This window comes from Micrasema longulum, unplaced genomic scaffold, assembly GCF_059751315.1.
Source record: "Micrasema longulum isolate JH-2025_06_02 unplaced genomic scaffold, ASM5975131v1 h1tg000147l, whole genome shotgun sequence".
Classification (NCBI taxonomy): domain Eukaryota; kingdom Metazoa; phylum Arthropoda; class Insecta; order Trichoptera; family Brachycentridae; genus Micrasema; species Micrasema longulum.
In genome coordinates, this window is record NW_028277353.1 from 1081586 (window position 1) to 1097146 (window position 15561).

The window sequence follows — 15561 nt, forward strand, 5'->3', positions numbered from 1 at the left end:
ATGCGCCTTATTGGTTCGTGTCAACCGTGCATGAGGTTCCGGATTCGATTCCCGGCAAAGCTGGCATGAAATGTTTATTTAAAAGGGTAATTTTCATTGTAATATTTTAAAGTCTCTGGACTGGATCTGAAACATAAGACTGATTAACTTCTTCTCTGTTTAGATCGGTTGATCTGTTATTGGCTAGAGGGTGATTCCTAAGACGTTGAGTTCCGACTGTCCTTTCATCTCTTTGGTGGTCTTCCAGACAGACGGCGACCAGCTGGGATTTCATGGGCCACATATTCATATAATTAATTTTAGAAAATTTATGTTAATTCTGATTTTTGTTGTTGTTTACATAGTAAAAATGATGCAATAATAATTAAATTGCTTGAGTTTTTTAATACCGCGATTTACTAAAATCTTAAGATTTCTCAAAAGCTGTGACTAAAGTGATATATTTTTTTGTTTTTATTAATATTTTTTTACTTATAAGAGATAGACCACCCCTTTTAAAGTTTTTTGCATATAATTTCATATGACAACGGCCGGTCACTTGAGCTCGGGACACGTTGTATATAAGTACAAATATTATTTACATTATACAATTTGCTGAAAGCTGTTATTGTTTATGAGCTAACGCAGTATTTTTTAACTATAACATTGTGTTAATATGCCGAACTGTTCTTTTTCAAAGAAAAAAATATGTTTAGAGTAGGTTTTTTTTATTTGATATAATCTGCGTGTTCCACCAATGGTGGCTAGTAATTAAGGCATATAATACATGACGACCATATTCCCTAATACATACTACGTGGTTCGGTGCATGTTTACAATACCGGGTTCTATTTTCGCGCCGCGCACCAACCCATTTTTATTTCAGGAATTGTGTACACGAGTTAGGCATATTTTAAGAAATCTAGAAATGTTATTACACTTTTAGCTTCCTGCGTCATTAAATTCATGCTTGTTTGTTTAGGTTGTTCGGACAATTAATTAGGGGGCATGTAGGTATGGCGCGGTAAATAAATGCAATAGCAAAATAAATAGGTATGTAAACATTGACATATTAATACACATAGACATGCCCTGAGCCCTCAAAAATGATTACACTTAACTCATGCTCAAACGCTCAGTCATGCCCAACGCACCAGGGGTGCACAGATATTAATACTTTTTAGAATATAATAAACGTGAGTTAATATTATTTTTGTATTCCCCAAAATTCAGTGAAAAGAAATAAATCGGTGAAAATTATAAGGAATTTAAGGGAAGAATCTGATTGGGATCCACCAAAAACTAATGTTGATCGTTAAAATACAATTTATTTTATGTACCAAAAATGAGTTTTTTTTGTTATTGATGGGAGTGGGTATGAGAGAAATTAAGATAAGATTTGATCATCTCGGAGGCTGTTAAACAAAATCAAGTTCCGCGTTCGCGCGTATGAATAGACGGAAGCTGTCCGTCTCTCCGCTAACTGAGAGAAAGCGGGAACATCCGGCGAACGAAAACTTGAGATGAATTTGGAAGATCGCGTCTTCCTGGTGCCTTTTTTGGATATGTAGTGTAAAAAGTTACTTCACCATGTGTACCCATTTTTATTCCCCATCACGATAATATAATACTAATTAAAACTAAATGAATTTAAAGCCCAAAAGAAAATAAAGGAAACTTAATCTAATCTGAAAACGAGTAAATTGGAAGATAATTAAAAAAGCTTGAATGTTTTATGTACCTATGTTTATTAAGCTAGAGCATGGAAATAATCTTAGAACTAGTAACAAACATGAGAAAAATACTTACAGATCTAGGTCCTTAACTAATGCAGTTCGTAATTGTCACTCTTCACTAATATCTTAACTCTATCTCAATATTATCGGTGGTTTCACTTATGTGGAGAGATGACGGACGGTAGTCCGGATGCTGGGTTCGGACGAACACATGCTGGGCGATGTCCTGGGCGGAGATTTGCCATGGATAGAGCCATAGGCGGCTTTCGGGATTCGGTCCCGTGGCGATGGTGACGGCGACAGCCAGCTGGAAGACTGGCCGGCCGTGGGCTGGGTACACGCACTGGCGGTGCAGGAAACTGGCGTTCCTTTGGAGGACGATGGATGTCCTGGATGTGGAGGGACCTTCGGGCTGGAAGGCAGCCCCCGATGACCCTCGTGGAGTAGTCGGATTCCACGAGGTTTGCTACGTAGCACTGGCTGCCCGTACACTCACTTCACTTCAACTTCCACGACTCTCGACTTTGTATCGTCTCCGCGATCGACGGTACGATCGCGTAGACTCGACTCGCTTCCCCGACTGTCAACCGACTCTTGGTCGACTCTCCTTCCCGACTGTTTTCCGACTCGTTTTTCTGACCGTTTGGGGTGGTTTTATAACGCCCAAATTAGGAGCTCTCTCCTTCTCCCTCTCACTTATTGCTTAAAACTCATTGTCTCTTTTCCACACTTATTCGTAAATATCTCGTCATATTTAAAACTAGAATATTATGTTCTGCATATTATTTCTTATACAACTAAATTATAATTAACTAAGATTAGAATGTATATAAAATTAAATACATTTAAACTTATTAATTAAAAATAAACACACTAAACATATAATATTAAATCATTAAACTAATTTATACTTTTGAAGATTAGAAAGGAATCATTAATTAACAATTGGAAATGATTCACCTCCTAATGTAGTGGTTGGCACGTTCGCCTACCCAACTTGAGGTCCTAGGTTCGATTCCTGGCAAGGTGAATGTGAAATACCTTCATACATATTATAAAATAATCGCTGATACGTTGCGATTGGCGCACTGGTGCAGTGCCTTATGTACCACGGACGCGGATTAGAAAATGATGGCGCAAAAGTTGATTAGAGTTTTAAGTTAATATGTGGCAAGTTGGAATAATCGGCGCGCGTATAAATGAAGATGTATGAAATTTGAAGAAGAAAGGTTTGTATGTATCACAGAGGAATTAATTATGCGTTTTAATTTGTTATTTTTAAATAAGTTTTTAAAATACAAATATTATTTTAATGGCCATCAATTTGCGAATTATTATTAAAAACGAATTATTATTAAATTAAATGGGTCAATATTTATTGTTAATGTTATTATTTTCAATAGAAAGGGTTTTGGAATTCCGGGTAATTCGCCGCTCGGTCATTTGAATTTAACTCGAGGTCGTAATTGACACTAATAATGGACGACATATTTGTAAATACCTAGTAACGGCTCAGGCTAATGGGGATTTATTTTAATGTATTTATTTGTAAAGGCGGTCATTAAAATGGGGTTCTTTTCGGAATCGGCTAAAATGAAATAATAGGTTATATTTAAATGCATTATTGCTGAGAAACCACAGATTAGAGAAAACAAAAGAATTTATTGAAAAGTTATATTTAGATTCACATTGAAATATTTTAAAATATCGCCGCGTTTTTTTCCCAATACAAATAAAGGTTAATTTTATAATCTAAAACGAAAATACCTGCTTATTTTACGGGGACAAAAGATTTAAATTCCTGAATATTTTAAACAGGTATGTTTAGCTCGTATCAAATTGTGTAATTAAATAATTAAAAATAACATTGGTATTATGTACCCAATTCAATATTACCTAATTCATAGACTATTGTTTTATGTTTATGCTTGTTACGTTGGTGCCCTTGTTGGCGCGTACATTTTGTACACATTCACCAATTCAGAATTTGACTATCTTTTTTCAGTAATATCTGTGGCGGCATCATTTGTTTGCTTGTCGAATTTATTATTGGCGTCGGTTCTTGTTATTACAGATAGTTATTTCTTAAAATGGGGAAACGCGAGACCAAAGATGACAATGATAGTAATGCGAGCTCGGAAGAGTACGTGGTGGAAAAAGTTCTAAACAAAAGAATTGTTAAAGGAAAGGTAAGACTGCACACTTTCAACCGATATTTTCATACATTTTCAACGTTTTCTATTGATATTACTTGATAAAATACTTCAGATGGTATTTTGTGTGACACTGTTGCAAGTATATTGTATCTTAATTGATACAGGCTGCCTTAATATCTGTTTTTGTCTCTGTATGTAGGTACAATATCTTCTAAAATGGAAAGGTTATAAAGAGGAAGAGAGTACCTGGGAGCCGGAAGAAAATTTAGACTGCGAGGGACTCATTAAAGAATACGAGGACGCTAATAAAAAGTCCGACTCGGTGAGGTTCTTTACGGCTATTAGTCTTGTGCTGGTTTGATTCTGCAATCCTTGTATTTTATTCCAATGCCCATTTGTTTTGACATATTGGAAGGAAAATAACACAAAAGTTCAAAACTCAAATTGAATAAAATCAACGTTATGCCGATAGCACATATGCCCGAAATTGTATATTTCGAATTGTGTTTTAAGAGTTTAAATAAAACCGCTTTTAATCGACTTTTATTTTATGGTTTGTGTTAATTAAAATAAAGGAACTGCACTTTTATCTAAAATGTAGGCAATCCGAAACATGTTACTTTGTGGTTTACAATATTATCCGTAGAAGTGGCCGGCATGTTATTTGTACTGATTTTCTGATTGCAAGCAGGTTATTACTTCCCGCTGAGAAACTCTTAAACCCTCGACTAAAATTATTGTTCATTAATTACTTACAATTCTTACATTATTTTATTGTGAGGGTTCGTGGTTTTTATCCCTTCAAGAAATATGAGCAACTTTACTAATCATTTTATTGATATTTCCCTTGAAAAATATGTATTTTTATTGTAGTCCAGCAAAACAAAGCCGGATTCTAAATCTGAAGAGCGAAAAACAAAAAAGAAATCTGACTCTGGCGATGAAGGAAAATCCAGAAAGAGGAAGGTGAGCGAATCGTCATCCGATGAAGAGGATAAGAGAAAGAATAAAAAAGACAAGTCGTCAGATAGAAAGAAGTCGTCTTCCTCCAGTGACAAGAAACAAGGGTTCGATAGAGGATTGAAGGCAGAAAAGATTATTGGTAATTATTAAATGAATTAGCCCTTTGAAGTTATAATAAAGGCCTCATATTTACCTGTCAGAAGTCAGTGGAATTTCAAAAAGACTACAAAATGATTTCAATAGCTATTTCAAGTACCTACTATGTAAAAAAATTGTAAAATATAATTTGGTCCATCAATCCTATGCACTAGTACGAAATAATGGAAAGTCAAAACTGGAATCGCCTTCATTCTAAAACTTTAAATTGTCTAAAAAAGCAAAATTATGAACTGATTGATAATTTAGACAAGTTGTGGTCCCATGGGTAGTGTCACATATTCCGAAGTCTCCCACAACCTGTTTTTTCCTTTTCTAACACATTTATTTATGACTTAAAAGAAAATGGTCCTTATTTGGTATATCATAAAAAACTCAAATATATCTTGCTTAAAAAAATTAATAAAAATACTGTTATCTCTTTTTCAAAAATTTGTTTTTATACGCACCGTGATCTATTATCACTTTAGTTTTTCATTGTTGTATGCGATTTTTCGTAGTTTCAAATAGTGGGTAGTAGATTTATTTTATTTATGCATCTAAACTTTTTTTAATATGATTTAAAATAACACAGTACAAAGATAGATTTATTAAAAAATATGAAAATTGTTTAACAATGCGTAATATTAATGTAATAATTATGCTATTCGTTTTTGGAGTTCCCTAATGCTATTTGTATTAGGCGCAGAGAGTATGCGATTTTTTAAAGTATTTTTTTGTCACGTTATATTTTTAAATAAAATTAAGGTATAATTTTTATATGAGGTTTCCAACACTGTTCTTTTTTCAAGTGTAATCTTTTTTTAACACTACTGCGTGGAATGTATTCCGTGTAAAAAGTGGTTACGTTGTATGTTACTCAGGTTCATATTTATATATCATGCGCGGTCCGTCCATATATTGGATGGAACCGATGCTTCCCTAAAAATTTGACCTCTTAACAATCTACTTTTTTTATTGAATAAAATCAGCTATAAGTTAACTAATCTTTAAATAACTACAAATATTTTTTTTTGTTTTAAACATAGCGATCTGAGATGGGTTCAATATTCATTGATTAATAACTTTTTAAAAATTGCGATAACCCCACACACAACCTTCCGGCTGTGCAGTTATGCGCCGACTGGTGTAAACTACACTTCTCTCTAATTCTGGAATGTGGAACTCTTTAAGTGTTTTAGTTCCTTTAAGACGGTCTCCCAGTACAGAATTTCACAAGTCCGCGCATGCGCAAATAGAGATCTTTAGTATCTGTGGAACCAATTCGAACATAGAAATCCAGGTTTATTTTCCATATATTGTGATGGTTTTATAACAAATTTAGCACTTGAATCGATTGACATGATGGTAATTATATAAACTATGAAATTATGGTGTAAAATTGCTTTTTAGTTTATTTTAAAGCACTTGATTCAAATTTCTGTGTTGGTGGTAGGCACACATTTTACCTATGTATGTACCTAGTACTAAGTGACTGCTTCGTAATCGAAAACCTCACCGCATGCTCCTGGGTAGGCAACTAGAATTTTTGCCCAGTTTTGCTTGGGATCGAGTTAAAATTCACTTTTATTGGTTCCAAACAAATATTGTCCTGTTATTTTAATGTTGTATTCCTTGGTATGTAATCTCATCTTAAAATGGTGGTCATTTTGAAATTTAAAGTTAATAAAATTTATCGTCACTGTGTTTTATTTTATACCGGATTTTATATAGGATGGCTGGGAAAATCTTGATTCAAAAATAGTACCGTCAATCTATTAATAGCGCCTATCAAGTGCTGATTCTAAATTTCATGTCACTGCGACAGACCATTAAAAAGTTAGATTTTACAATAAAATTAATAGCGAGGATGACCGAGAAAAACTTAGTTCAAAAACAGCGCGGTTAATCTAAAAATGGCATTTTCCATATTCTTTCTAAATTTCATGTCTTACCTTTAAAAAAATTGAGTCTGAATCGAGTAGAAGTCAAGTCGAATATGACTTGAAAATAGCACCGTTGACCTAAAAATTGCATCTGGAATGATGTGTCCAAATTTCGCGTCATGAAAACTCGCCATTTTGGAGGAGATGTTGGGATAGTCAAACAGACAGGCAAACAAACAAACAAACACACACACGTGTATTCTGTCTTATAAAACACATAAATAAGTTATAGATATATTTATTTTTTTGTATTGTACATTCTTGTTAGTTTTATTTTAGCCCACTGAATATTTATGATGGCATGTAGACAATAAAATTTGAATGTTTACAGGTGCATCAGATGCCAGTGGTCAGCTGATGTTCCTCGTCAAGTGGGCTAACAGTGACGAGGCAGACCTTGTACCAGCCAAGGTAGCCAACCTTAAATGTCCGCAGCAAGTTATTGCTTTCTACGAAGAGAGGCTAACATGGCACGCTCCCACTGATCAAGCTTAAACATTTCTAACTTCTTAACAGTCTTATGGTAAGTTTTGGAAATGATGTTTTAATGAGCTGTCAATACGTATTTGCTAATAACTTTTAGCCTCCAAATTTAGTAAAATTTTACGTAACATAAAAGTGTATTAGGGTTTAGTTTTAAATCAAATTTAGTCGCAGGACTGTGATTGTACTTTGTAATCCACAATTGAAAATATTTTTAGTAAAACCTTTCCCCTATACACAAAAATACATTTCTTGGATGGATAGATATTATGTTACTTTCTTACGTTCAAATAATTTTATCGAGTTATTATTAAAACATCCTTTATTTTACAGGTTTTCACCAAATGGAGATAAAGTGATTCTAGGTTTACAATGTTTTGTTTTTATCACATTATAACATTTGATTTATGTTCTACATTTTATAATATTTTATTTGTCATTTTTTTTATTTAATGGATGTGAATTACATACTGAAACAACTTTAATTTAATTTTTATTACAATCGTCACTTAATCTAGTTGCAAGAATTTTATTTGATCAACTTTTTTCCTTATTTCATTTTTGTAAGGATTATTGGGACAGTCATTGATTAAAAATTTATCTAGAAGATTTGTTTATCAAATATTTATTGCCGTTCTTTAGAAAGCCTTATGTTTAAAATTAAAGGACAAATGCATATTATAAAGAACATTGTTTTGAATCCATAGAGAATTGCACTTTTATATGCATTCATCCTCTTCTTTTTAAGTTTATGTCTCACAGTCAATAGGTTGGCATAGAGAAAGGTTTAAATATTTTATTTTAGAAATATTAGTTATTTTGTAAAGTTCATTGTCAAAAGAATTACTAAAAAGGAATATCTGAGATTTAAAAATGAAAAACTTTTTGCACTATAAGATATTATTGATACCCATCACCGCAGGTGGGCTGTGCTAATTTATTTAATGTATAAAAAATTGCTGCTGCCATTCCAAATGAAAAAAAAAAACATATATATATAAATAACAAATTTGTAAAAATAACATAGCATTCACATACCTGTAGTGGGTTTTCTCTAACAATAAGAAATTAGTGGTGACTAGGAAATTTCAAACTATCAAACAAACAAAAAATATTTCTTGTGTTAAAACTTAGCTATTCTCTAATGTAAAAAAGTAAAATATTTAAAATGCTTGTGACAATTCACTACATTGTAATTTTGAATTTTTTTGACAATGTTTTAGTTTTTAAAATTCTTGATAAAACTTGACCATTGTTTTATTCAGTTTTCAGATTGTAAAAAGGGAGTTAAGCATTACAATGACTAAACCATTCTTTTTAACTCAAATGAGACATAGTTTTCTCAAGTCTATACTTAAGTTTCCTTAAGGTTATATGTATGTACAATATCATAATAAGTTTGTATAAAAAGATTGTGTTTAAGTGATAACCAACAAATGTTGAACTATAAGTGTCATGGCATTCCTGGAATTGGAGGTTGGCTATTTTTAAAGAATATTAAAAAATAAATACACGTATTGTCTTAAAACTTTTTTTTATTTGTATATATCTTTGTATAATCTTACACAATTATTGTGCAATTGAAATGTGTACATTATTTTGATGTCTAAACTATAAATATAGGGTTATTGGGCTGATGGTGATCTACCGTAGATCTGCGTTTATTTTTTCATATGGGCATGTAAGGCCTCAAAATTCTAAAAGCCCCAACCTCTGTGCCAAAGGGCCTCTGCATGGCTTAAGACGGCCTTGATTGATGCACTTATGTTACAAAATAGGCGACTGCACTAGAAATTGGATGCAAAATTGTAATTTGGATCGATTATAATTGATCATTTCAACATATATTTTATATAAAAAGTAACATTGTAAATCCAGTATTCAAATCTAAATTTGTTGCAACAGAGGGAAAACATTTTAAAGAAGGAATATGGAAATCTGGCATTTACAGGGCTTATAACCTGTCATTGGCCGGTTAAAGTGGCCACTTTACACACGCTATGACATTCACCATTCTGCCTATAAACACCCACGTTTCCTCAACTCTTCCATCTGTTAACTTATGTAAAGTAAAAGAGCTGAAACCTTTATTGTGTGGATGAGATTCATCCGGATGAACCAATACACCTACCAGGCCATGCCTGAAAACAATTTTCCCATTTTTATACTTCTTTTACCAGTTAGTTAAGGTCATAAGTACTGTAAATGCCTAGATTGTCATATCTCTTCTCAAAAATGTTTCCTCTGTTGCGACAAATTTAGATCTCAATAACTTCCTAGGGAGGGAACTGCCTGCAAACATTTTGACATACTCAAAACATTGCAGTAAACTAAAATGTTGTAGTGTTTTCAGTTTTAGGAATGTTTTTGCTGAAATATTTATTATAACAGTTGAAAACTAAAAATTACAGATGGTTCCTTCTGCCATATAACTACCAAAATATTCTACAATGTTTAAGGTCAACCCGCAAGTAGCGTTGTTGCGTGTCAGCGGCGCTGTGCTACACTTCATTTACTAATTCAAGACCCCAGTTCTATAGGGAAATAACTCCAACTCTGAAAATTCGAGTAATGATGCTGGATGGTAAAGAAACACCCCTTTCCATATTTCAATAAAAAAAATCCGTCAAATTTGACTAGGGAACACTGTCATTAATGTAAAAAAATAATACATAAATTGTAAAAGAACAAATAAATAAAATAAGAGCAGGTTATTAAAAAGAAGCTATTTTGAGTTATTTACTTATAGAACTAGGGTATCCAATTGCATTACAGTTGTATGCATCATTATATTAACCATTTGCATTCTTGGTGTCGAACAATATAGACGACTCTGGCGAGGATATTGTCAGTGTCTGCATTGTGAGGGGGCAAAAAAAGGCAAGAATAGATTCTGGGTGCATGATATTCCAGAAGAAGAATATTACTCACTATTCATCACCATCCCCATATCTGCACTTGATGGTGCATAGGGCACTGCAAACACTAAATGCACTCTATTGAATTTTTTAGGACATTTGAGATTAGCCATCAGCTCAAAAGCACTCGACCAGGGTTTTGGTTCTGTTTCGCACGCGGAATTGTATTTTCCATTTGCCTGGACACGGACAAAACCACATCTTTAATGCTTACTTAATTCAGGATGCGGGAAAAAAGTTTTATAGAGGATAATTTTAAAAAAAAACAGTGAAAATAATATTTCGTGTTGTGCAATGCAGCGCAGCTGTGCTCTAGTACCGTTTGACCTTAAAATGGATGTATTTATGATGGATATAAACATGTACACAGAAAGAAAAAAAACAACCGGCTTTTTCAAGGATAATAATTTATCTCAAACTCACAAAACAAATTTCATATATTTAAGATAAACAGAATTAAGACAAAACTATTCTGGAATAAAATTGGATGTGGTATTTTTCTTCATACTGAGTCAGTTTCTGTGAGACTGACGACAGTACATAGCAGGATTTTAAACCAAACAATATAAAGAGTTGGCTGGGTATTATCGGTAGGTTTAATATCATTCATGGCACTAACTAAAACACATGTTCTATAAATCTCAATGTTTTATTTAAATAAATATGTATTTGAATAAAAAATAAAATTAATAAAATACTTCATGAAAATAAGTACGTAAATTCTAAACACCAGGAGTCATATTTAATTTACTATAAAACAAATATCCTTTTCTCTAAATTATAAGATACCATAAAAGTATTAATTGCACACAGTAATAATCTACATTTAAAATAAATAAGGTGTGAACATACTTAATTTACCATTATGACATTCTTCACTTTCCAGTAAACGTTTTTAAAAAATCCTATTAAATGGTAAATGTACTATTCCTGGAGAAGGCGGTGCTTTATTCATGTCGAAATTGTCAGATAGGTTCAAAAATAAGCTTTACCTAAGTAATTCATTAAGGAAATAGAAAATAATTTGTGTATATAACAAAAAATAAAATGGAAGAAAGACATAGAATGCAAACTTTTGCAATACCTGATTTATAAATAGTCTAGAATGCACCTTGGGGAATTAGATAAAATATTTTTTACCCAATTCAAATGATTTATTTTGGTATTAATAAAAACAAATCCTAAAATTACAGGTAATCTCTAGAAATACTTGTTAAAATATTGGTTACATCCATATTGCGTCCTTGAGGTATTATATTACGAAAATGGCGCTATATAAGTTATCCATAATAATATATTTTAGTGTAATATTAATCACTATAAATTTTTTGGTATTGAGTCATATTTATGTATAACCATACATATACATGAGGGTATTGGAAGCAAACTTGGAAATCTCCATTGAAGGAGTGAGTTACTGAGATATTTGTGAAAAACTTTGAAACAAGAATTGTGGGATTTCTAATAATGTTTTACTAACTGAATGGAGAATGCTAAGTTTGCAGTGTCAAGTAGTATAATTGATATATGTTTTTGCAAGATTTAGAGGCGGTTTTGAATTACGCTATTATTTAGGTAGGTAGGTTTTTATGTATAGTTTATTTTGGCATCAATAACAACTTTTCCATTTTTGGTGAAGATTACGTTTACTTCTAATACCCTCACACACAACTAAATAATAGGGAAATATCATGTATGTATTTTTTTACATTTTTAAAGTAATAAAGGTCTATGAAATACTGTCCAGTAAAAAGAACATTTTTTTGCTAATTATTAGAAGCATAAAAAACATTTTTAAATTTGTAATTTTGAATTCTCCTAAAAACGGTCATTCCATTGGCCACGCCCCTAATATGTCACGATTCATGTTTATTTGTTCTTGTCCATTCAAATTTGTTTAGAACATTGTCACGAATCTTGACATCACAACTGCCAAGGTCAAACCTGTTGCATTTTTCTAGCAACATATTTTTATTGAATTTCATTTTTACATTTATGTATGAAAACATTTCTCCGCAATATTCAAATTGATTTTGAAAATACAAATATTCTTAATCCATTTCATATATTTTTATCGGTATTCGTAGGATGTGATATTTCCCTATTCTGATTATCTTACAATATACTTGGTTGATTGTAGAACTTGTATTGATACATAATTATAATACACAATAAATTTGTGCCAAGGCCGAGATTCAGTACATACTTGTTCCCAGTTATAATATTAAAACGTATGAATTTATTTCTTAAGTCTTGTGTTAAAACTAATTATTATTAATTTTTAATCGACTGTAATTAAATTTGATCCCTTTATGTATGGTATCGCCACTCTGCTTTCATAGATCCATTACTGTGAAAGAAAAACAAAATTTGTTTTAAAAACAGCCTTCATGAGGATGCATTTGGTCCAGGTTAAAATACAGTACGGTTTTATCAGGCATATTTATATCAATCAATAGGTGAACATTGATACTGGAATAAAAAAAAAAAGGGTATTCCTCTTCCAAGTATTTTTGGTAGGCAAAAAGCAACTTAACTTAATAAATACTATTGATGTAAACATCTAGTGGTTATTATTTTACCTTAAGTGTGTAACATGTCCTGGTGTGGTCTGAATGAGAGGGGCGAGTCTCTCTGTGAAGCGTTGGTAATTTTTTTCTAGTTCCCTTTGGTATTCCTTCTGATCATTTCCAATCAAATTCTTGTTTTTTTTCAAGGCATCGTGACACCTGAAAAAGTTTGATAGTATTTTTTAAAAAGTACATGATGACTATACTAACCAGACGAGACAGCACATGACTTGACTGAGGTCATATAAATCATAAGTGATATATTTATATGTATAATCTTAATAGGTTTTTAAAATTATAAATAAATAAAATTAAAAAAAAAAAACAAATATTTCCTTCAAAAGAAGCACATCATTATTACTAACCCATATTCTTAACATATACAAGTAAAAGCAGACATAGCTAATAATAATAATCTTTATTTGGCAATTTGAAAAATTACATAGATTTTTTTTTTTTTTTCATTCATAGTTGGATCAGTATTTTAACAAATACATAATATAGTTTCTTTCTGTAAAGCCTCTAAGACTGCGTTATCAATGTTGGTAGGCGTCACAAGAAGCGTATAAAAATATGGATACATTAAAAAAATACTATATCATTTCAATTCCGAATGTAGTTTTTTTTTCTTCTAAATTTGAATTAAGTAAAATTTTCTTCTGAAATATTATTATAATGTTATATTTATTTATGAAAAATAAATATGTACATAATACTAAGGGAAATAAAATGGCATTTGGTGAGTTATAATAGTTAACAGAAAAGAGGGTCAAACATTGAATTTTTTTTATGCTTGTGGATGTTGTTAGTCTTTTCACTAGAATCGGGCTGTGTTCCCGTGGCTAGTGTCTCGGACTCACGGCTCAAAGGTCCGTGGTTCGAATCCCACTATTGATTCCCATTTTCTAATATTGAGTTATTTATAATTCGTTAAAAATGATCTTCAAAATTAAGGGTAAATCACAAGAATGCAAAATTTCTTTTTATAAAAAAAATATTTTTAAAAAGCCTTGATATCGCTGGGATATTGCCCTCGAAATCAAATAGATAAAACCCATACTGAATATTGGAGTTATTCACATAAAGAAAGTTTATACACACAACACTAACTTTTTAGAAAAATCTTTAAAGCATAATCTCAGTTTGTTGGTCAACTTAGTGGGTGGTTGTGTACCATCTGCGACCCCAGATAGGAAAACTAAAGCCATTTCCATCGGTCCCTGGTTTACTGTAGTCCCAATACATCCTTGTACTACCATCTGTAACATCTTGGTATCCGGAGGATCTTGGTTGGTGGCAGCAGCTAATTCGTTTATCTAACACAAATAATAAATATGATTAATATTATATATAATAAATCATACAAAATACTTTAGTACTACACAAATAAAGAGAAACTACTGCTTTACCTTTTTCTGAATGTCCTCTATGGCCACCTCAATTGGACTGAGGACTACCTGTGTTCTTTGTACTACTTGAATTCTGGTCTTGACATACGGGAAATGGTGCGCTGTTGCCAAAATAGTTTTGCGCTTGCATTGTTCAATTAGTTCTCCATGTGCTCTGCCGCTCGTAGTAAAAGGTGTTGCATATATAAAACGCTCTATAGTAAAATGAAAATGCATTGATTAATAAAATATAATTAGTTAGAATTCAGATACATACAGTTATAAAATCTGTGACCACTTACTGATATTGAAGTTCTTCTCGAAGTGTGTAAGTCTGTATCTCAATTCGTAAGGTTCGAAATAAGGTTCCACATATGTTATTTGTATATATGCCTTGTCAGGGTCTAATGTTGCTGTGTCTACAGTGTTAGAATCTTTGATAATAAGGATATTTTCTGATCCGAACCGTTGTCCATAGAAGTTCTGAAATTAAATTAATACACAAGAAGGTGTTAAATAAAAGAAAATACATATTATTAATATGTAATGATGACGTTAGAGTTGAAATTACTTACCTCCAAGCGACTGAATATCTCTGGAAGTTTAGTAAGCGTTGGTTCTTTGTAGATAAATTCTTCAGCATTTAAGTCTCCAAACTTTGAACCATAGAAACCAACTCTAAAATATGTTCCGAATACCCGTTTCCCACTTAGCTGTTCTATTCGGGTGTAAGCTTCGTTTAATTTCCTAAAAGTTTGCATAAACTCTCAAATGGTTTCTCATATTTATTTCATATTATGCGTGTATAAATATGGTGTAGAATATAACAAATTAATTTAATAAATATATCACATTACCCGTGAATGTTGGCTAATTTTTTGTAGTCTCTATTGACCTCAGCAATAGGAATTAGAACCTTATATACATCATTCATCGCTTCATACATTCCAGCTGTATGAAATGAGTTGGCAGCATGTTCCAAAAGACCTGGAAAACATTTTTTTTGTTTTTTAAAAAAAAGTTTTATGAGGCATTTCTGTGGGTGATATAAATTTAGTAAGAATCCCAGCTCCATTTGTTTACTTCGTTACCACGAATGATATTTAGAAGTAAAAATAAATAAATATGGGTATTCAATAAAATCTTACAAAAACTTTTTTCTTTTTACATATAAAACATTTCATTATAATAGATTTCTCCATTGACATTTCTTAGTATTATAATAATAAAAATACTGTATTTAGTTTTATTTTACTATTATTTACAATTCATCAGTGACCGGGTTTC

The 15561-nt window shown here is 31.9% G+C and overlaps 2 protein-coding genes across 4 annotated transcripts in view; one reads left to right on the forward strand and one right to left on the reverse strand.

The window, feature by feature from the left end:
• The first annotated feature begins 3728 nt into the window (after window positions 1-3728).
• LOC148284139 (chromobox protein homolog 5-like) lies at window positions 3729-8926 on the forward strand. 2 transcript variants are annotated; one of them, XM_088242645.1, is made up of 5 exons: window positions 3729-3904; window positions 4071-4193; window positions 4745-4973; window positions 7247-7438; window positions 7732-8926. In XM_088242645.1, the coding sequence occupies exons 1-4, from the start codon at window positions 3806-3808 to the stop codon at window positions 7408-7410; spliced, it is 615 nt and encodes a 204-aa protein (XP_088098771.1). In that variant the 5' UTR covers window positions 3729-3805; the 3' UTR covers window positions 7411-7438; window positions 7732-8926. The 2 variants fall into 2 exon arrangements, with proteins under 2 accessions (XP_088098771.1, XP_088098772.1); XM_088242646.1 differs by lacking the exon at window positions 4071-4193.
• A 2565-nt stretch (window positions 8927-11491) lies between these two features.
• Window positions 11492-15561, reverse strand: part of Zir (dedicator of cytokinesis) — a 28170-nt gene continuing 24100 nt past the window's right edge. For both annotated transcript variants that reach the window (XM_088242643.1, XM_088242642.1), the window contains exons 30-36: window positions 15132-15261; window positions 14850-15021; window positions 14577-14757; window positions 14296-14489; window positions 13997-14202; window positions 12899-13045; window positions 11492-12666 (exon numbers count right to left, since the gene is read on the reverse strand). In XM_088242643.1, coding sequence (XP_088098769.1) covers window positions 12627-12666; window positions 12899-13045; window positions 13997-14202; window positions 14296-14489; window positions 14577-14757; window positions 14850-15021; window positions 15132-15261 — 1070 coding nt within the window. In that variant the 3' untranslated portion in view covers window positions 11492-12626. The remainder of the gene's footprint in view (window positions 12667-12898; window positions 13046-13996; window positions 14203-14295; window positions 14490-14576; window positions 14758-14849; window positions 15022-15131; window positions 15262-15561) is intronic.

Coding starts and splice junctions, on each gene's coding strand:
- LOC148284139 (XM_088242645.1), top strand. CDS start 3,806: ATGGGGAAACGCGAGACCAAAGATGACAATGATAGTAATGCGAGCTCG. Junction 3,905..4,070: donor AAAGAATTGTTAAAGGAAAG/GTAAGACTGCAC, acceptor CTCTGTATGTAG/GTACAATATCTTCTAAAATG. Junction 4,974..7,246: donor GAAGGCAGAAAAGATTATTG/GTAATTATTAAA, acceptor GAATGTTTACAG/GTGCATCAGATGCCAGTGGT.